This window comes from Belonocnema kinseyi, chromosome 5, assembly GCF_010883055.1.
Source record: "Belonocnema kinseyi isolate 2016_QV_RU_SX_M_011 chromosome 5, B_treatae_v1, whole genome shotgun sequence".
Classification (NCBI taxonomy): domain Eukaryota; kingdom Metazoa; phylum Arthropoda; class Insecta; order Hymenoptera; family Cynipidae; genus Belonocnema; species Belonocnema kinseyi.
This window is the reverse complement of record NC_046661.1, coordinates 52,420,245-52,439,059: the sequence shown is the minus strand read 5'-3', so window position 1 is coordinate 52,439,059 and position 18,815 is coordinate 52,420,245. Positions and strand designations below refer to the sequence as shown.

At 31.3% G+C, this 18,815-nt stretch overlaps 1 protein-coding gene across 5 annotated transcripts in view; it reads left to right on the top strand.

The window, feature by feature from the left end:
• LOC117172619 (protein cramped) overlaps window positions 1–18,047 on the top strand; it is a 26,005-nt gene extending 7,958 nt beyond the window's left edge. For 3 of the 5 annotated variants that reach the window (XM_033360714.1, XM_033360712.1, XM_033360715.1), the window contains exons 2-11: window positions 849–1,192; window positions 1,324–1,584; window positions 1,677–1,880; window positions 5,876–6,066; window positions 6,202–6,693; window positions 6,785–6,958; window positions 9,484–9,627; window positions 14,851–15,177; window positions 15,297–15,410; window positions 16,196–18,047. In XM_033360714.1, coding sequence (XP_033216605.1) covers window positions 877–1,192; window positions 1,324–1,584; window positions 1,677–1,880; window positions 5,876–6,066; window positions 6,202–6,693; window positions 6,785–6,958; window positions 9,484–9,627; window positions 14,851–15,177; window positions 15,297–15,410; window positions 16,196–16,303 — 2,331 coding nt within the window. In that variant the 5' untranslated portion in view covers window positions 849–876 and the 3' untranslated portion in view covers window positions 16,304–18,047. Of the gene's footprint in view, window positions 1–841; window positions 1,193–1,321; window positions 1,585–1,676; window positions 1,881–5,875; window positions 6,067–6,201; window positions 6,694–6,784; window positions 6,959–9,483; window positions 9,628–14,850; window positions 15,178–15,296; window positions 15,411–16,195 lie in introns of those variants that run through there. The other 2 variants (XM_033360713.1, XM_033360716.1) reach the window with 2 other exon arrangements.
• The last annotated feature ends 768 nt before the right edge of the window (window positions 18,048–18,815 follow it).

Below are 18,815 nucleotides of genomic sequence, written 5' to 3'. Positions count from 1 at the left end.
TATTTGAAAATTAAAAAAATATCTTATTGTTTCAAAAATTATAGCGATTTTTTATGTGTGTCGCTTTTACTAGTGATGGGTGATTAACATGGGTTTTTTTTTATTAAATCGTATGTACAGATTTGGTAAAAAGTTGAATATGTGAAATTTCTCCAGCTTGAAAAAAAAGAATCATTTTACACTTTCAGAAAAAAGATTTTCCACGTGACAGCAAAATAATAACATGTTCCTCCTTTGATCCAAGTTGAAGATATTTTTCTATTACTATAGTACTATTCTATAGTATATAATATACTATTCTAAATTAATCAAAAAACATATTTTCCAATTTTTTTATTATTGTGTACTACCAAAAGTGGTACATATAGATAATTCGCCGTGCTTTTTAAAGCAATAGCAAATTTTGTTTACATTTTTTTTTAATTGTAATATTTAAATTAAAAAAGAGAACAGAATATATTAACTGATTTTAGCATTTATTGTTCTTGCTCCTTTCTGATGCCAAACAATGCACTTAGCATTAATCGCATTAACCTTATCAGTCAAGCATTTTCAAGTTTGAAGAATTCAACATTGGAAAGCTTGAGATTAAAATATTTATTTATAAATTAACAATAATTATAAAATTGAAAAGAACCTTTATTTCACAAAATTCATTCTCATAATAAAATTTTTGTTCGTTTTTAAGTTATTTATTTATTTGTTGTTTACGTTAACTGCTTTAAAATTATTGACATTAAGCACTATTTTCTTGAATTAAAAATAATCTTAAGGAAAGATTAGTATCCGTAAAAACTTGCATTAAAATAAAAATATAGAGAAACAAATAATCAAACATAAGTTTTCAGGTAAAAGACAAGATCAATCTGCCTCATAATGGAGTTGAAACTTGATGAAGTAAAGGTGAAAGTTGAGAGGATGATTTTCGATGAGCCAAAAGTCCAGGAATCTTCCAAATCCGAAACAATGATCGTTGAAGATGCAAAAAGTGAAGCATCGAAAACTAACGACACAACTATTCAAAATAGCGAAGTACAATTAAAAGATGAAAACCAATTACCATTTCCATCTTCTTCAACCAATTCAGATGCTAAAATCGTTTCCGATCCAAAAGCTTCTAATGTAAAAATCGTGCGCGGCACAAAAAGAATAAGGATTGATGCTGCTGATGCGAATCCAACTGACAAAAAAGGTATTTCATTGCAATTAAATTCAAGTAAAACATAAGTAAATTAGTCTAATATATTTATAAAATATTATCTTCTTGATTCTCAATTTAAAATTTATCACCTAAACCTGAATTTTACTTCAACTTAAATTTAGAATCAAAGGAGGACGATAGTGAAGCAAAAATAATGCGATCACTGAAAAGATCCTGCGAGTTGTGGTCGCTGGAAGACAAAAATACCTTTTTCAAGGCAGTCAACGAATTCGGAAAGGATTTTGACGCTCTGCAAAGTTACTTTTTAAGTCAAGGAAAGAAGAAAGGACTGGCTGAGAATATGATAAAAAACAAGGAACAGATTCGGCATTTTTATTACCGAACTTGGCTAAAGATATCGAAGCGATTGAAATTCTCTGAAGGTACAATTTACCATTTTTCTGAATCATTCTTTAAATATAGGGTGTTAAATCTTTTTAATTGAACTATTTAATTTTGTATTGTATTAATTCAGACGTTAAAAAGACAACGCAGGAACTTTATGGACTGATTAATTATGGAGAACTAAGGAGAAAGCTGCCGCGAATGCATGATAAAGCACAAATGAAATTAAACGAATTGGTTTATTACGGATCAACCCAAGTTAGATTGAGAGGTAAAACAATGAGAATAAAAACTCCAATCTGCAGAGCTTTGAGAAAACTTAACCAATTAGAAGGTTTGTAGAATGTTGTGTCTTTATGTTAATTTTATTTATTATTATTTAAAACGAGGAATCGTCATATGGGAAAGGGTTGAGTTTAGAGTTAGGTGAATTTCAAAATAAGTAATGGAAAAGAAAATTTAAATTCACCAAATTTTACATGCAAGACAGCACTTGTTCAAAATCAATGTAAACTTTAAACTAGTCTCATTTAAAAAGAAAGTTGAAGTTGGCAGGTTAAACATTTCAGAAAGAAATATTTTAAACCCATGGAATCCTTTTCAAACAAGATAATTAAAATATGGGCGTTCTGTGTATATTAAAATCCATCTATTCATTATTTCCTAAGCTACGGATTCTATATTTTCAACTTTTTGAAGAGAAATCTTTCAAACTTGTACCATTTTAATTTGTACACTTACTGGTTGAACATTTTAAATTCGAAAATGTCCGAAATCGAATAGTTTCAAATTCGATTATTTAAAATTCAGAACATTCATGTTTTTACCGCAATGTTTGAAAATATAATTTCCAAATTAGAGCCTTAATTGTCAGTATATTTTAAAGTGAATAATGGTTCAAAAATTAATGATATGCATATCATAATAAAAGAGTTTTAAAATCAGAAATTAGATTTTCAAACATTTAAAAGTATAAAATATCAAATTGGAAACGTCTAAAATGGAAAAAGCTTAGAATCGAATGGTTAAGGCTCAGATTTTTTAGGTACACTAGATTGCAGTATTGCATAGGATTGAAAAATATTCCATTCATTAGAGGAATTTTTTATAGAAAATCATATAGATTAAAATTGTAGCACAATCAGTGTTAGAATCAATAACAAAAAATATTTAAGAAATTAGTGTACAACGTGGAGAAACTGAAAATTAAAAAAATTATTTTAGACTTCATATTATCACATGAAAATACACAAAAATGGTGATTCTGCCCAAACAAACTTTATACAGCAAATATCCGAATTCTCTTGATATCTTAAAAATATCTTTGAATTGAATTTATACGAACATGTATTGTAACCCCTTGAAATCCCTGACACATTTGAAAATATATTAATACTCAAAAAATAAAATATACTTTGAAAATATTCCTTTGAAATAAAATTTAATTTATTGCGTAAAGTATGCATAATTTGAAATCACTTGAATATAAGTTAAATTAAACTTATAAATTGAATTCTTTAGTAACCCTACAAAATTCTTTCGAATCCCTTGACATTTTATAGATTTCTTGAAATATTTCAGAATCCCTTGAAGCCGTTGAAAAGCGTGAAAATCCATTAAAGAAGTATAAATCTTTTGAAAGCACTTAAATACAATTAAAATTCTTTTTAATAACCGTTTAATCCCTATAAATCTTCGAAATATCTTAAAATATTTTGAAATCATTAGAATCGCTAGAAATGACTTGAAGTTTAATTTAATTTAATTAATATTTTCCAAAGTTCACTGGGAATTCCTTAAAATCTTGAGAAATCCTACAACATTCTTTAAAACACATTGACATCTTTGATAAACATACAAATCCTGCCAAATCCCTTGAAATGTTTTGAAATTCTTTAAAATCCATGGAAATATTTTTAATCTTTTGAAAGCCGATAAAATATTTCCAATTCCCTAAAATTCTTATAAAATCTTATGAAATCTGACGAAATTGCTAAAAATTGCAATTATTCGTTAAAGTTCTGTAAAAAAAGATGTTTATAACCCTCTAAATCGTTGACATTCTTTAATCTTAGCAAATTGCTTTAATGTATGTATTTTCTAAAGTTCATTAGAAATATCTTAAAATCTTGGGAACTACTACAAAATTCTTTGCAATCTCTTGAAATCCTTAAAAATGCCCGAGAATGTTGGAAATATTTGGAATCCTCTATATTGCCTTAGAATTTTTCGGAATTCCTTGAAATCCGTGGAAATATTTTTAAATTATTTAAAAACCAATGATATGTTTGGAAATCGTTAAAATGCCATACAATTTTGATGAAATATGAAGAAATCTGTACTTTCCTTATTTTCTGCATCAACTCTTACAACATTTCAACATTTTTTCTTTCTGTACTGATTTTCTTATCATGATTCTCTATAAGGATTTTTATAGAATGGCAAAACGAATTATAACAAATTCATTGTAGAAAAATTATTATAGGTCTTGACTGAATTCTCAACAATATTTTTACATAAGGGGGGATTACATAATATTGTAAAAGGTTGCATGGGATTGCAGAGTGTATACCAGATCGCAGGAGTAATTAATCCCTTGCTTATAATTAAACAATTGTAAAATAAATAATATCTAAATTTAACAATAATGGAATTTCAATGACTCCAGGAATAAAAAATACTGAGTAAAAGGATTCACCTTTTATTAATACTAAAAATTAAAAAGTTTTCTGTTTTAGAAATAGTGAAAATTAAAAATCTTTCACATTAATCACAATTCCAATAGAAGAGATTTAAGTTTCTGAAAGAATGAAGATGAAATTTTACGGGACAGAAAATTAAAGTTTTTCGTCTGCAAAATGTTAAATTCACACCAAAGAAAAACTAGAACTTAGGAATTATTCCAAATCGTTTTTCTTTTTTCTGAAAATAATACAATTTGTTGAGTTTACAAATTTAGAAAGAAATATTTTATACGTGGATCGTTCCTTTCATTGCAGAATAATTATGATGTGGGCGGCCGTAAAATTGGAGGCTAATTTAGTTATAAATAATTCAAAGTATATAACGATTTCTCGAATTCGAAAACCCTTCGATATTAAATTTGTCGTGTTTAGAGGAGATTTATTAATTTCATTGCAAGTAGTGAAGGAGAAATTAATTATAAAGGATTTTATTTTCTTTGCAAATACAGTGAAACCCTTCAATAGCCCTCGCTTCTATAGCCCTTTAAGAACTGACGCCGCACCGCAGGTGGATGTAACTGGAGCTGTGCGGGTTGCGCGGGGACTCAGGCGAGCACTCAGGCGTGAACACACAAAAGCGGAGCAAGCTATAATGAGTTAGTTCCCACCCACCGCCATCCCCAAAATCGGCGCTATAGAAGAGTTTCACTATTTCAAATCAGAGATTAATTAGTTTTATTTTATGCGATTATTCTTCTTTAATGTTATTTTTATCTTTCTTTCAAAGTATCTAATTTTTCTGCAATAGAATTGTCAGCGTGATGTTTCGACCTTTGTATTCAGTAGCCCTGGTATGGGAAATTGTATAAGTCACCGAATGCAATATTATCAATATAATTTTATGGAAGTTCTTTACAATACTGTTTTGTTCAATTTTTGCATGTCCTATAACTTTAAACAATGAATGGATTTATTAATTATTTCGTAAGTAAAAATAAAAAATATAAATATAGACTATATGATAAATGGGAGTTTTTTATCTGGAACTTTTACTTTGCATTCCTAAAGACATTTCTTTTTTAATCTCATTAAAGAAGCATTCTCCTTTTTTTTAATTATGTTACTACTATGTATTTTGCTACTATTTTGCAAAATGTATGTCAATATAGACACAAAATATTTTGATTTCTAAAGTGAGTCCAAGCCCTAAACATTGTTTTCCACGAATGATTACTTTCCAAAAAATAATCTTTCTTTACTGTTACACGTGCTGGAAGTTCGCCTTGAGTTTCTTGAATTTTCAAATATTCAGTATAATTTTTTCCTTGATCATCAGAGCTTGTGTGAACCAGGAAACGTATTCGAAAAATATTTCTTTGGCGATGCCTTCAATTATTAAGCTAATATTTAAGCATTTCTAAAGGCCGATAAGAAATGTTTTAGATAGACGACTCTTTGAAGCTTTCTCTTACATAGGATTGAAGGATTTCAATACTGATATAAAATAATAATTTTTTTCTAATTATCATCTCACCCTCTCTTTTGTCAACCGTTTTGCAGTTTAGGGAAGAACTGAAACTCAAACTCAAATTAAAACTGAAAGCGAAATAATATTGGTGTCTGATGTCAAGAATTTAATTTACAGATTGGCAAGAGGATATAAAGCTGCCTCCAAGAGTGACAATAGAGTTACGACCTGGAAACAATATGGCTTGGTGGAAAGTCCAGGCTGCCGCGATGAATCCGAGAGTTCGGACTCTTGTTCCCATCCAGCGACGACTTTCTAGTATTTTGACTTTTTTGCAGCAGCGATGGCGACCTCCGAAGTACAGAACTGTATCCTTTTTTATTTTATTATTTCAGACCAAGACCCTAAATCGATATGAATTGCAAAGCTCTTGAATGTGAATCAAATTAAAAATTCCTTGAATTACCGAAATTCTTTTAGGTATTCCCTTACATAAATTTTAGTCGGTACTCGACGACAATACAATCGACGAATCCAAGGAGTCGATTCTACTACGTGTGGCTCCTCCGGAAGGTAGCAAAATCGCCCTCCCTGTTGTGAATCTCGGCGAATACCTAACCAGCAACAGCGTTAGTTTTAACTCGTACGAAAAGCGTCTTGCTTTGAAGAGTTCCAGAGTGGAATTACTAGGATCGACGCAGTATATTAAGGGCGTAGGGAAGAAAGGTGTCAAGAAATATAAAGGAGATAAAAAAACGAACAAGTTAAGTGATGATCAGTACGCAGGAGTAGATAACAACAGTGACCTAGACGTTCCAGAAACGGGGAGCTCCAATTTCTCGAATGAAAAACCGACAAACAATGATGTTAAAACTCCCACGGAACAGCAAACCGAACCTAACAGATTCCCAGGGAGAGAAACTATCGATAGGATAAGATTGGGTTGGAATACCGAGGAAGCGAATACAATCACTGTCGGTGATCTTTTTTTAATGGCAAGTAAATTATTATTCTTTAAAGGCGTTATTTTTCACATCAATTTTTTGTTCAATAAATAATAGAGTTTCATTTTATTTTCCTTGGAAGTTTGGACGAGAATCGAAAATAACTCTCGAATATTGGTGGGACTCGCCACCGCGTGAAGCACAAGCTTTCTCTGCCGGGAAATTCAAATCGATCATTACACCTCGAGATGATAACGTGAGTCTGATGTTGCAGAAACTACTCTCGATCGCAAAGCAAAGCTACGGAACAAGCAAGGTGATTGATTATTTTTATTTGTTAATTTGATTCTTGATTTCTCGGCTTTTAACATTGGAATTTTTGACTGTTCAAAATTATTTCTTTGTGCCTAATTCCTCCAATCTACTTTATTATTTTAAGTCCTCTTTCTTCACTTTTCATATAATTATTTTATTCTTCCAATCAATTCATCTATTCGCCATTTCTTAATTAATTCTCATTAACCTTCATACGTGTCTCTTCATTTTATCCATCCATTTCTTCATTTCTTCATTTTGGTCTTCATTCCTTATTTTCAATGCCATCGTTCCTCTAAACCTTTCAATTCTTCTTTTTCTAACTTTTTCATTTACTTTTATTGTCAGCTGCATAAAAAATAAGCTGTAAACGTTTCTCGCATTTCGTTCAGACTTCAATCAATTTTTTGTCTTTGATCTTTTTCTCCACTTTTCCTTTTTCAACATTGTTCTCCACCTTTTTTTCTCGTCTCAGCATTTAAATCTCCCCAAGTCATGACTCACTCGTTCCTGCATAGCTATCCATTCTCTTCTTTAGTATATACGTTTCGATCCAGAATAGGTCGTCAGATCAGTGTCGCTAGTAAACAAAAAAACTTAATAAATTACATTATTTCTAGACGTTTCCTGGATCAAATTTCACTATTTACATGAGTTAATATTTGACTCTTTTTCAAGCATCGGTTTTAAGAATTCATAGAAATAAAAAAATGGCATATGCAACACATTATGAAATTCTTTTAAAGTTACGATTTTAATGTTTTAAGCAAACAAGATATTTCCTATCAGATTATATGCAATTAAATATAATGTAAATAATTTACATCGCAAGTGGTGCTTCTTAAATAGTTAAAGCGGAGAATCAAATTAAATTTATTTAATTAATTAATTAATGGACTTAATGGAAATTAATTATTTAAGAATGGTGTTTTATTATAGTAGAAATACATTTTAACTTAAAATTAGTTTAGAATATTAAAGTAGGTTTGAAAATAATGCATAACAATGTCAACTTTTTGACTGAAGTGAACCTACTTAGATTGTTCTATTTTTTATTTTTTAATCTTTAAAATCCTAAGAACTCTTGAACGAAATCTTTGACCCTTGAGAATCTTGGAAATATGTTGAGATTTCTTGAAATCATTAAAAATATTTTTACCTAGATCTCTTAGAATAATTTGACATTTCTTGAATTTGGTAAAATCTTTTTAAATCGTTCAAAGTCTTCAGATTTCTTGGGATATACTGTAATATCTCGAAAGAATTCTTAAAAATCCTTCGAAATTTTTTAAATCTTTAAATATATTTCTACCGAGGTCTCTTGAAATCAATAAAGTATTTTTAAATCCTTCGAAATCTTTTTAGATTTCTTGAACTATACTGAAATCTCTTGAAAGAAAGCTTCGGAATCCTTTAAAATCCATCGTTATCTTTTATATATCTTTAAATCATTAAAATTCTTTTTACATAGATCTTTTGAAGTATTCAGAAACTTGCAAACTTTTTAGATCTCTTGGAATATACTAAAATATCTTGAAAAAAAGCTGTGAAATTCTTAGAAATCTTTAAACTTGTTTTACCTAGATCTCCTGGGATGATCTGAAATCTCTTTTAATTTCCTAAAATTGCTTGATATATTTTCAAATATCTTAGAATATACATAAATCTATTGAAATCTCTTGAAATATATCTTGGAAATCTTTGGAAAATGATCAGTCCCTCAGATTTTACAAAGTGAAAGAATAATGCAATGGTTAGGTTCTTTTATTTAGTATGAAGTGATAAATAAATATTAAAACTCAGTATTCTATTGGAATGTGGATGTAAGGGGATAATTTGAATCTTGGAAAACAATGCGTGAGTGATGAAATTTAGCAGCAATTAATACAACTGAGAATCTATGATCAGAGTAACGAATTATTCTAATATTATTTGCGACATTCGTGAGGTGAAATGTTTAAGACTCAATTTAAAATCAGCGGGTACTTGGTGAGAACATCGAGAAACTAAACTCAAGAATATGGTACTTTTCTCCCTAAGACACACAAAAAAGTCATAAAATAATCACTGAAGAAGATAAAAAAACCATTAGGACGTTTTATGAAGATTATAAAAATAGGAGGAGGTACCCATGAATGAAAGATTATGTATCTGTTCGTAATGCAGAGGGGAAAAAACAAAAGCATTTGCTTCATATTAATTTTGAAGAACTGCAGAACCATTTAAAACCATTAAGAACTGATTACCATTCCATTTGTGCATGTACATCAAATGAGAATGTGAAATTAATTATGAACTCGATAAAAATTGAATGCGGATATGAAGATTTGTTGAAACTTACAATTGTTCTTAACCTTTGTTTTTCTTTCCTTGTTGTTCTACCTTTTCAATTCCTTATGTAATCATTGTGAAATATTTACATTTAGATATATCGGAGTCGGTATAAATACTTTAACTTCCCTTAATATTTTTTATTTGGAATGACTTTTCAGTTATAATGTTTCATTTCTAATTTATTTTTTACAGGGATATGATAATACGTCGGGCGGCAGTGAAACTGTAATTTCATCTCGAATTCCTTCGACGAAAGAATCGACGTTCCGGCGACCCTTAATTCCTCAAGCATATCACAGACTTGGCACACCTGATGCCTTCAAAACGCAACTAGATGTAAGTGAAAGACAAAAATGGATCATTTTTAATTTATTGGCAGTTTTATTTGAAAGTTACTATTAATTTTGATATGCATTTCAATTTTGATTTTGTAAAAAAAACTTTAAACTTTCAAAGCCCTCGAAATTCGGAATCTTTTTATATTCAAAAGTATGCAGAGTGAAGTCTCACCTATTTCTTGTCTTCGCTATTTCACTTCCTCCGTACAGAGTTATTTCCATTTGCGTAGTTCTGGAACCTCCCACCACAGCCCCTGTACGCTCTCCTCGGCGTCAGTGGCCGACGTATAATCTATTTTCTCAGTCATGTTCCAAACGTTTATCAATTAACGACCTTTCAGTTTCACGAAATAAAATAAAATATCCTAAATTTGAGGTTAGTGGCACACTAACCTCAAATTTCGGACAGTTGCTTGTAATTCGTGAAACCAAAAGGTCTTCAAACGATAAAAGGATGATTACTAATCAGACCTTTATAACTTACCTGTATGTTTAGAAGATTTTCTCAAAAAAGTCATGTGCAGTTGCAGTACCATGTACTAACCTTCCGTAGAAGACTGAGAAGTGATGAGACGGCCATATAATGGTCCTATTTTATTCGTCACGTACCGGGCGGGCAGAGTTATTTACAGTACCTATACGCAACCAAACCGACTCCCTTTTTAGAATTGTCTTCAAATTATTAATACTTTTGTTTAATTTATGAATTTTCTCAGTATATGTGATGTGCAGCGAAGAAAGGGACTTACTCTGAAAAGTGAGATTTTCCAGGGCAAGTGGTCGAAGTTGACCCGATAAGCGCGACTTTTATGAGAGGGAAAACTCATGTCTCATGCATATAGCGGCCCCACTGCCGCGTTTTACGGTCGGGGTATAGATGAGACGCGGAGATGCAGTGGTAAGTGGTGGGAGGTGTTTCATGGGATCTCGAGCTCTCAAACGAAAGTCGGACTTCTCGGGTGTCTAATAACTCAATTATTAACCGTAATAACGATAAGAATTTTTTTTCGATGGTTTGATTAAAAAGAGCAACTCAAAAACTATCGAATGGTGTAAAAACCTCGATTTCGATTTTTATAGAGTAAGACCCCTTTCTTTGGCGCACGTCACATATACATTTATAATTATAACTTATATACTAATATAATACTTTGAAGTTGAATTAAAAAATGTTTTCTGTTTTGGCGTATCTCAATCCATTTAAGAGCTAGTTTATATTCATTCCAATTTCAAACATCCAAAAGAAAAAGCTAGATATCTGAAATAATAAAAACCCGTAGATTCTGAATTTTCAATTTTATCGTAGATAATTTCAAAATTTTACAAATTTTAATTTTTGATCTTTAATCCCTTTCAGCTGGTCTACTTGGTAGCCTAGTCGCATTTGCATATAATTTTCAAAGACCTCATAGACTAGATTTATTAGGTGTAAATAGCCTTTTAAAAATTTTAATGGACGCTTGAAGGGAAACTCAGGTATAGAAAACTAGCGGTACAGTTAGTACTGAAGAAACAGTACTTAATCAGCACTGATCAGTGCCGTTTCATTACTTTTTCAGTGCGTCTTCATCGGCAAAGTATTCCGTGAAATATTTCAGTCGCTTTTTGATTATATTACATATAATGATTTTTTGTTCAGAAATTGTCGTACGTCAACAAGAACACTAAAAAACCCAGCTTAAAATCCATGTACACGAACCGCGGAGGATCCTGAACATGTCCCTGTACACGAACCTGTACAGGTAATCTTGATGGTTCATGTGCAGGAGTTTGGCGAGGAAACTGTACTTATTCCTGCAAAGTAACCTGTACCGCGAAAGGAATCTTGGAATGATCCTATACAGGTTCGTTTGTGAAGTAAATTGTGGAGTACGTTCTTGTACAGAAATACGTATAGGGTCTTGCCGTAAGAAGGCTGGCATTCAAAGGTATTCGAAATTTCAATGCCTAGGAAGTCCGTTTGTGTCTATTTTTTTAAATCCCCGATTAGGCAGCGACAATATTTAGATTCCAATTGTTTTCAAAGTAGATCGGAGCTGTCAAACGTAACCTGAAATCAATTTAAAACACCATTTGCGTTCATCGCATTAGAAGATGCTTAAAAAGCATAAAATTTGTAAAATAGATTAGGATTTTGCATAACAATGTACCACTTTATCACAAAATGCTCGCTTTATTCAAATTCGGTCAATCCAAAAATATAAAATCATGGTAATGAAATGAAGTAAATTAGTTTTCATCACACCTGGCTCTGTATCAATAAAGCTTGACAACGTAAAATTACTGATACTGTACTTTTAAATACTTTTAACCTCAATCTTGTTCGAAAAACAGTAAATAAGAACAGCGAAATGTGCAATTTGCAAAGGGATTAAAAGTGTTCTATTTCACGGTCGATTTATGAGCATGTGATATACTTCGTCGTGTGGTCAATCGGGTACAGTTTGCCCGGCTTTTTGAGGTTACGTCGTTTTTCATCTCTGCCTTTCCAATAATTTGGAAATTATTTATGAAATAAACTTTTTCGATTGCCTGCAAACAAGGTTAGTTCCGGGAGATTAGTTACTATGTTTATTTGTAAGTCCAAAGTTTTCGGTCAACAACATTGTGTAGTTTGGAAGTAAAGTTCGGGAAACTTGTAACACACATAACCTCGAAATATACACACACGTTATTAGCAATATCAAAATTTTGTTGCAAAAAAAACACAAAAAAAGTGTGCGGGGACGTCCGTTAGCATGTTCGCTATCATTTCCCAGATTTTGAAGACCAAATATTTCTTATCTTAGGAAAAAGCCGGGGGAATCTAACACTGAAACAAATCGATACTAATTCCTAAGCGCTATGCAAATTAATCACATTTTGCTAGATTAAAACTTTTTTTTTTTTAACCTACAAAAAAAGTGTACGGGGACGTTCGTTAGCATGTTCACTATCAGTTCCCAATTTTTTAAGACAAAATATTTATTATTCATGCTAACGCACGTCCCTGCATACTTTTTTTGTCGGTTAATTCAAAGCAATTTTAATTTGGCTAAATTTGATTAATTTGCATGGCGCTTAGGAATTAGTATCGATTTTATCAGTGTTAGATTCCCCCGGTTTTTTCCCTAGATTAATAAATATTTTGTTTTCAAAATCTGGGGAATGATAGTGAACATGCTAACGGACGTCCGTGCACACTTTTTTTATGGGATAATTCCAAAAAAAAATTGATTTTGCCAGAACGTGTGTGTATATTTTGAGGTTATGTGTGTTACAATTCTCCCGAGCGTTACTTCCAAACTACAGAATATTTTGGCCGAAAACTTTAGACTTACAAATAAAGATATTAACTAATGTCCCGGAACTAACCTTGTTTGTAGTCAATCAAAAAAGTTTGTTCTATAAATAATTTCCAAATTATCGGAACGGTGGAGCTGAAAAACGACGAAACCTCTAAATGATGAACATGCATAAAATTTTTATTTAGCATAATAAATTTTTTTTGTTATTATCCCTCAAAAAGAGTCCTGGGACGTCCGTTATGCTATTTTATAGCATCTCCGAATTCAGTTTTTAAACATTTTCATTTTTGTGGAAAAAATCCGGTGGAACTGTACCCGGATGACCACACGACGAAGTATCACATGCTCTTAAGCTTAAGGTATCCAAAAATATTCTGAAAAATATTGTCGCTACTGGCTGAAGAAAGGGATTCAGTTTGAGAGATAACTTCTTCACGTATAGGGATTCAAAGCGCGAGGACAAAGGCGGTATCGAAAAGGATTTATTAAGAGTCACCTCACCATGGAACAGAAAATTTTCAATTACTTTTCAATGCAATCCTTCTTACAGTGTTAACAGAAAGCCATTACAAAAACTCATGTCGCTTACAGCTATAAAGTTGCCTTTCTTTTATTCCCTTGAAGATCTAACTCTCTATCGAGAGAGCCAAGTTACTAGCGAACCCTTGCGGATTAGTTCCTGTGCAGGTTCATGTATAGGATCCTGAACAAGATCCTGTACATGAACCCACATCTCAATTCACTATATGAAGGAACTTTTAGAAAAAATTTTTAATTTTTTTCTTTCAAGAAATAATTTTAATTTAAGAACTTTTAGGCATGAGAGGATCTTTAAAAGGTTAGCTTGTATACAGGTCCTTTGCAGGATCATTTACAGTTTCCTTCGCCAACTTCTTACGTAAAAACCGTCAAGATATCCTATACAGGTTTGTATGCAGAAACATGTGAAGGTCCCTCTGAGGTTCCTATACACGAATTTTCAGGTGGGAACACTGGCATGCATAATGCATAATGCGCAATAGCGATAGCGGCCCGCGAATTTCTCAACAGCGTAAATCGGTACCGTCTGAACCGTTTCCAATTGTAATGTATAATATTGCGCAATATACTCGAGTGAGTACCCGCTCACTGCGCCTTTCCGCTATGCTTCTGGTTTTTTTTTAAAGGAAAGAGTCGTAACCGTCTTTCCTAAAACCGGAAATAGTACACCGCGAGTTACTGCATTGGGAGGCCGTTATATTTATCTGTATCATTATTGATAGTATTTATTGATTTTAAATCGTCCTGCGCTTTTCGGCACATGCACAGTTGAAAAAGTTGCTTACAGCGCCCTCATCGATACAGCTAATAAACGACGCTTGAAAAAAGTAACTTTAAGGTCGCGGTAGAGGTGGGGCCCGTCCAGCGTGGAAATAAACAAATCTGCAATTATGGAAGTGATTCTAACGCACATCCGATGTTGACAAAGCACCGTCCCACAATTCTTAGTGCTTCTTGTTTAGTATCCCAAAATTTTCAGCTCGATGCAGCGCTTCGTGTGAATATAAGTTAGGAAATAAAAAAAGTATCGCTAAGGTAGGAATCTGATCACGTGGTCCACTCATTACATAACCTTACAGATTTTCCAGATGTTTAAGCGTCAGACGTTCTTTACAGAGCAATAAATTTTATGTTTCTCAAACGAGTGTATTAAAATTGTATGCCTTTTAAATGGAGATATCCTTTTTTTAACGGTATATCACATTTTAAAAGTTTCGAATTTAAAAAATAAAATTTTTTTATTCTTTCTCACTGGCTGTTTGAATATTTAAAATCATCTGTATTTGAAAAACGTCGTAAATTTTAAACCCCTCATATTTGGAAACGCTCCAAATTAAAAATCTGTTAATGTCAGGAATTATTCTCGATGACTTTAGAAATGTCTTTTTGTTTAGAAATTCAAAACTAGATTTTGCAAGAGAGGCAGAACAATCAGACAAAGAAATCTGATAGTTCAAAGAGTGGTTCCAATAACTAGTCCAGAAATTTATTCCGAAATACCAAGCCCACCTGGAAACGAAACAGTCGATTCAAGTGAAATACCCTTGAATAAGCCTGTCGATGAAGTCGGAAAAGAGACTGAAATCGAAGCTGGACCTTCTGAAGAACAGCATTTCCTGGATGTTTTGCGAGATGCGAATCCTGCAAAAGCGTCTACCTCTATCATCACAAGTGCTACGAAACTGTTAAAAGAGGGCGAACACCAATGGCTCAACTGCGAGGTACCAAACTCATTTTTATTATAATAAATATGAATCAATTAAAGTTATTATTAGTTCAGTTTTAGGATTAAAATCTTAAATCTTTCTTAAAAAGCTTTATTTTGCTTTTTGCATTTCAGGTTGCTGATTTTTCCTTGAGCAGTTTTCTGGGCCAGCTTGATTCGCCAATGAAAGGATCACAGAGAAGTCAAACTGAATGTCCTACAGTAGAAGATGTTCGACCGCCTTCAGACGTAAGTTCCTCAATTTTGTTTAACATAATTAATTTTTTATTTAATATTAACAATTTTCTAAATTTATTATTTTATTCTAAACCATATGTTATAAGTCTGAACGCCACCAGGAAAGTGAGCTTTAGATAGCCCTTTACCGAGCCGTCCAGCTAGTGACAGATAATTTGTTCCAAACGATCACTTTTCCGGGGGCTTTACAAATACAAATACAATAAATAAATACAATACCATACATAGCGTGCAGTGTTACATACATCTTCACGTGTCTGACTCTACTTGTGATGTGATATATGCAGTTATATTAAATCTCTTTTATTTATACGAAGGCCTGAAATTTCAAAAGACTCGGTTTTTGGTTACGCTTAAAATTTCAAAAGTAATTAATTTAAGGCAAACACAAATTTTGAAGGCAAATTAAAAAATTTGAGGCGCCTTTGTTTTCTTAGCTCGCACTGATTTCGTCTTGAAACTTTTATTTTAAAAAAGAAATTAGCTATCAAATTTTGGTATCACTCAATATTAAAAAACATCTTGAAAGCAATTTAAAATTTTGAATTGCCGACTTGTCTAATAATTTATATTATAAAGTGCGTAAAACTAAAAAATTGTAATGGATAAGAATTTGTCGAAATATTGACCTTAAATAAATAAGCTAGTTATTCATTTAGTGAAATTCCATGAAATAAAAATATCTGCAACTATTTTCTGAATTACATTCTAAAAACATGAACCTGATTTCATTGTCAGTATCAGATTTCTAAATCTTTCATGTTTATGAATTTCAGGTTGTCACTCAAATGCAATGTTTGATGGGAGAGAACAGCGTGGACTACATGGTGAAATTCGCGAATCTTGCATCACAGATGGCCTCTGAAAGTCAGAAAAACAAATAAACCTTAAACGAAAAATGATTTCTTTCTAAGCAATGAAGCGTGATACTGTCATTATTGACAGTCTTATCTAAAATACTCAAAACAATGTTTAAAAATTTAATTAAAAAATTAATAGTTTTTGACCAATTCCATTTCAAATCAGGCAGTGTTATAATCATTTAGTATTGGGATATATCATTCTATCAAGAAAATAAACAAACTCGTGAGTTTCGTTCTCGGTAAAAAAAATTGTTTCACATTGAGAAAAATTATTTATGAAAAATTGAACTTTTTTCGGAGAAAACAAAAAGCCAAAAAAAATTTCCATATAAAATTGTACACACCTAGAAAACTTATACAAAAAACATCTCTTACACTCTTGTAACATTTTTCATAGTTTACAAGATTTTTTAATTTTTTCATCGAACTTTACAATCACGAAAAGAAGATTTTCAAGAAGTCATTACTTTTTTTTCAATATTTAAACAAAGTTTCTGCTAATATAAAAAGGCATCCTATGAGTTTTATGTGGGTCATACCATTTTTTAGGCCGAGAAAATGTTTTTCATACATATAATTTTTTACTTTGTCTTGCAAACGCTGAAAGCTATCACAACAAAGTAAAAGGTGTTTTTTGCAGATCGTCTCTAGGTATTACAACTTCCATTGGAACTTTTTTTTACCTCTCGTTGGTATACTTTCAGCTATTTATAAAAAAAATGAAATACTGGAGTTTTTGAGAAAGTCTATTTTCAAGAATTTTAGAAAAACGATCAAGGAAGGAGCAAGAATTTCCACGTCGAATAAAAAAGTCCCAAATACCTAAGTTTGTACGTAAACTACTGCATTTTGAAGAAACTTTTTGTCCGTTTTTGAAAATTAGCAGTTAATAGTTGAATCCAAATACTAAATAATTATGACACCATAACCTAGACTTTTCTTGAAATTTCCCCTTATTTGAAATCGTATTGGTCTTTTAAACATTTAATAAGGTCTTCAGCATCAAAAATTAATTTTTAAATACCTGGATTATTTATATTTTTTATTTGATTTTATCGACAAAAATATTTAATATGTTTAAAAACATGACTTGAGTTAGTGATGGCAAAAATACGAAAAGCCAAAGCGTGAAACTGATCACGTAATCGCAATTCGATCAATTATCATAACTTGCTTCAAAGAAATTGCAATTTTGCAAAACAAAAAAAAATCGTCTTAGTGAAGAAGAACGACTCTGTGATAACTTTATAAGTTTGTATGAAGACTGTATTTCTCGGAAAGGGACCGAGAAAGAGAGGCGATAACATTGCGCCATTATAATTTAGATTCAGTGAATCAGACGTGTTTAATGCGCATGTGACCTCTGGCGATGCTACGGTTGGGAGAGGCGGATTTTGTTATTATCAGGTGAAACTTTTTCCTCGTACAGCTAAATTCGGATGACAATTTGCAACGCATGCTATTGTACGACCCACAAATGACTTCTTATGGAATCTCGCGCTCAAATCGTAAGATGCAATGTACTGTTGTTTTTGTTAACAAAAACGAGGCATGTGTGTGGCTCATTCTAAATGCGTTCACAGATAAGAGTCGAGACATATTTGTTATCGTGTACAGGATTGGATATTCTTATTTTCTTATTTAAAAACGAAGTGTATATAAATACAGTTTATTTTCCACACGAAAATTTAACGTTAATAAAAAAATATGATTCCAACAGAAAAGTGTATGATCCTTAAAAATAAAAGTTTGACTTCTAAATGAATATATATTATTTCTTATTAAAGTATGAAGGTGTTCAATTATTTCCTGTTAGTCACTTTTTCCACATTTGCCTTAGATGTGATCATTCTAAATTATGCGTTTAAAAAATTTAGCCTGGGAATTAAACAGCCTGAAAATTGACCAATTATGTTAATTAATTAATTATTAATTAAATTAAATCAATTAATTAAATTAATTTTTTAATTAATCTATTATAATTTTCATTTTTATCTAATTGATTTTAATTTTAAAATTTGTGAAAAAAACTTCGTAAATTTAGTAGTTGAACAAGTTAACATTAAAAACATTCCAAAGTAAATTATTTATATTTTTGAATAGCTCCAAAAAGAACAACTTAAAATATAAAGAAAATTGAAGACGTTTCAGAAATATTAGAAATGAACAATTTCGTATTTAAACTATTTAAATTCTAAAACTTGTGAAAGGCCTAGTCAATTTAATATTTGAGCCACTTAACATTAAAAAAATTCCGTTACCAAAAAAAATTCGATTTATAAACATTTACATTAAAAACTAAATATATACGTATACGTTCTATTTCAATTAAAAAAATGTTTGGTTATTCATTCATATGCCCGTGGTTATACCCTTAGTGGGCACCTAAGAAAAATTCATAGTTGCATAAATTTTTCGTTTAGTTCTTAAAATACAGTGATAATGCTTTGATTTCCTCGTGTGTTTATTGACATTGAAAATATCGCGTGGAAGATATAAAATTTAAGAGATGTACAATATATAATAATGGAAA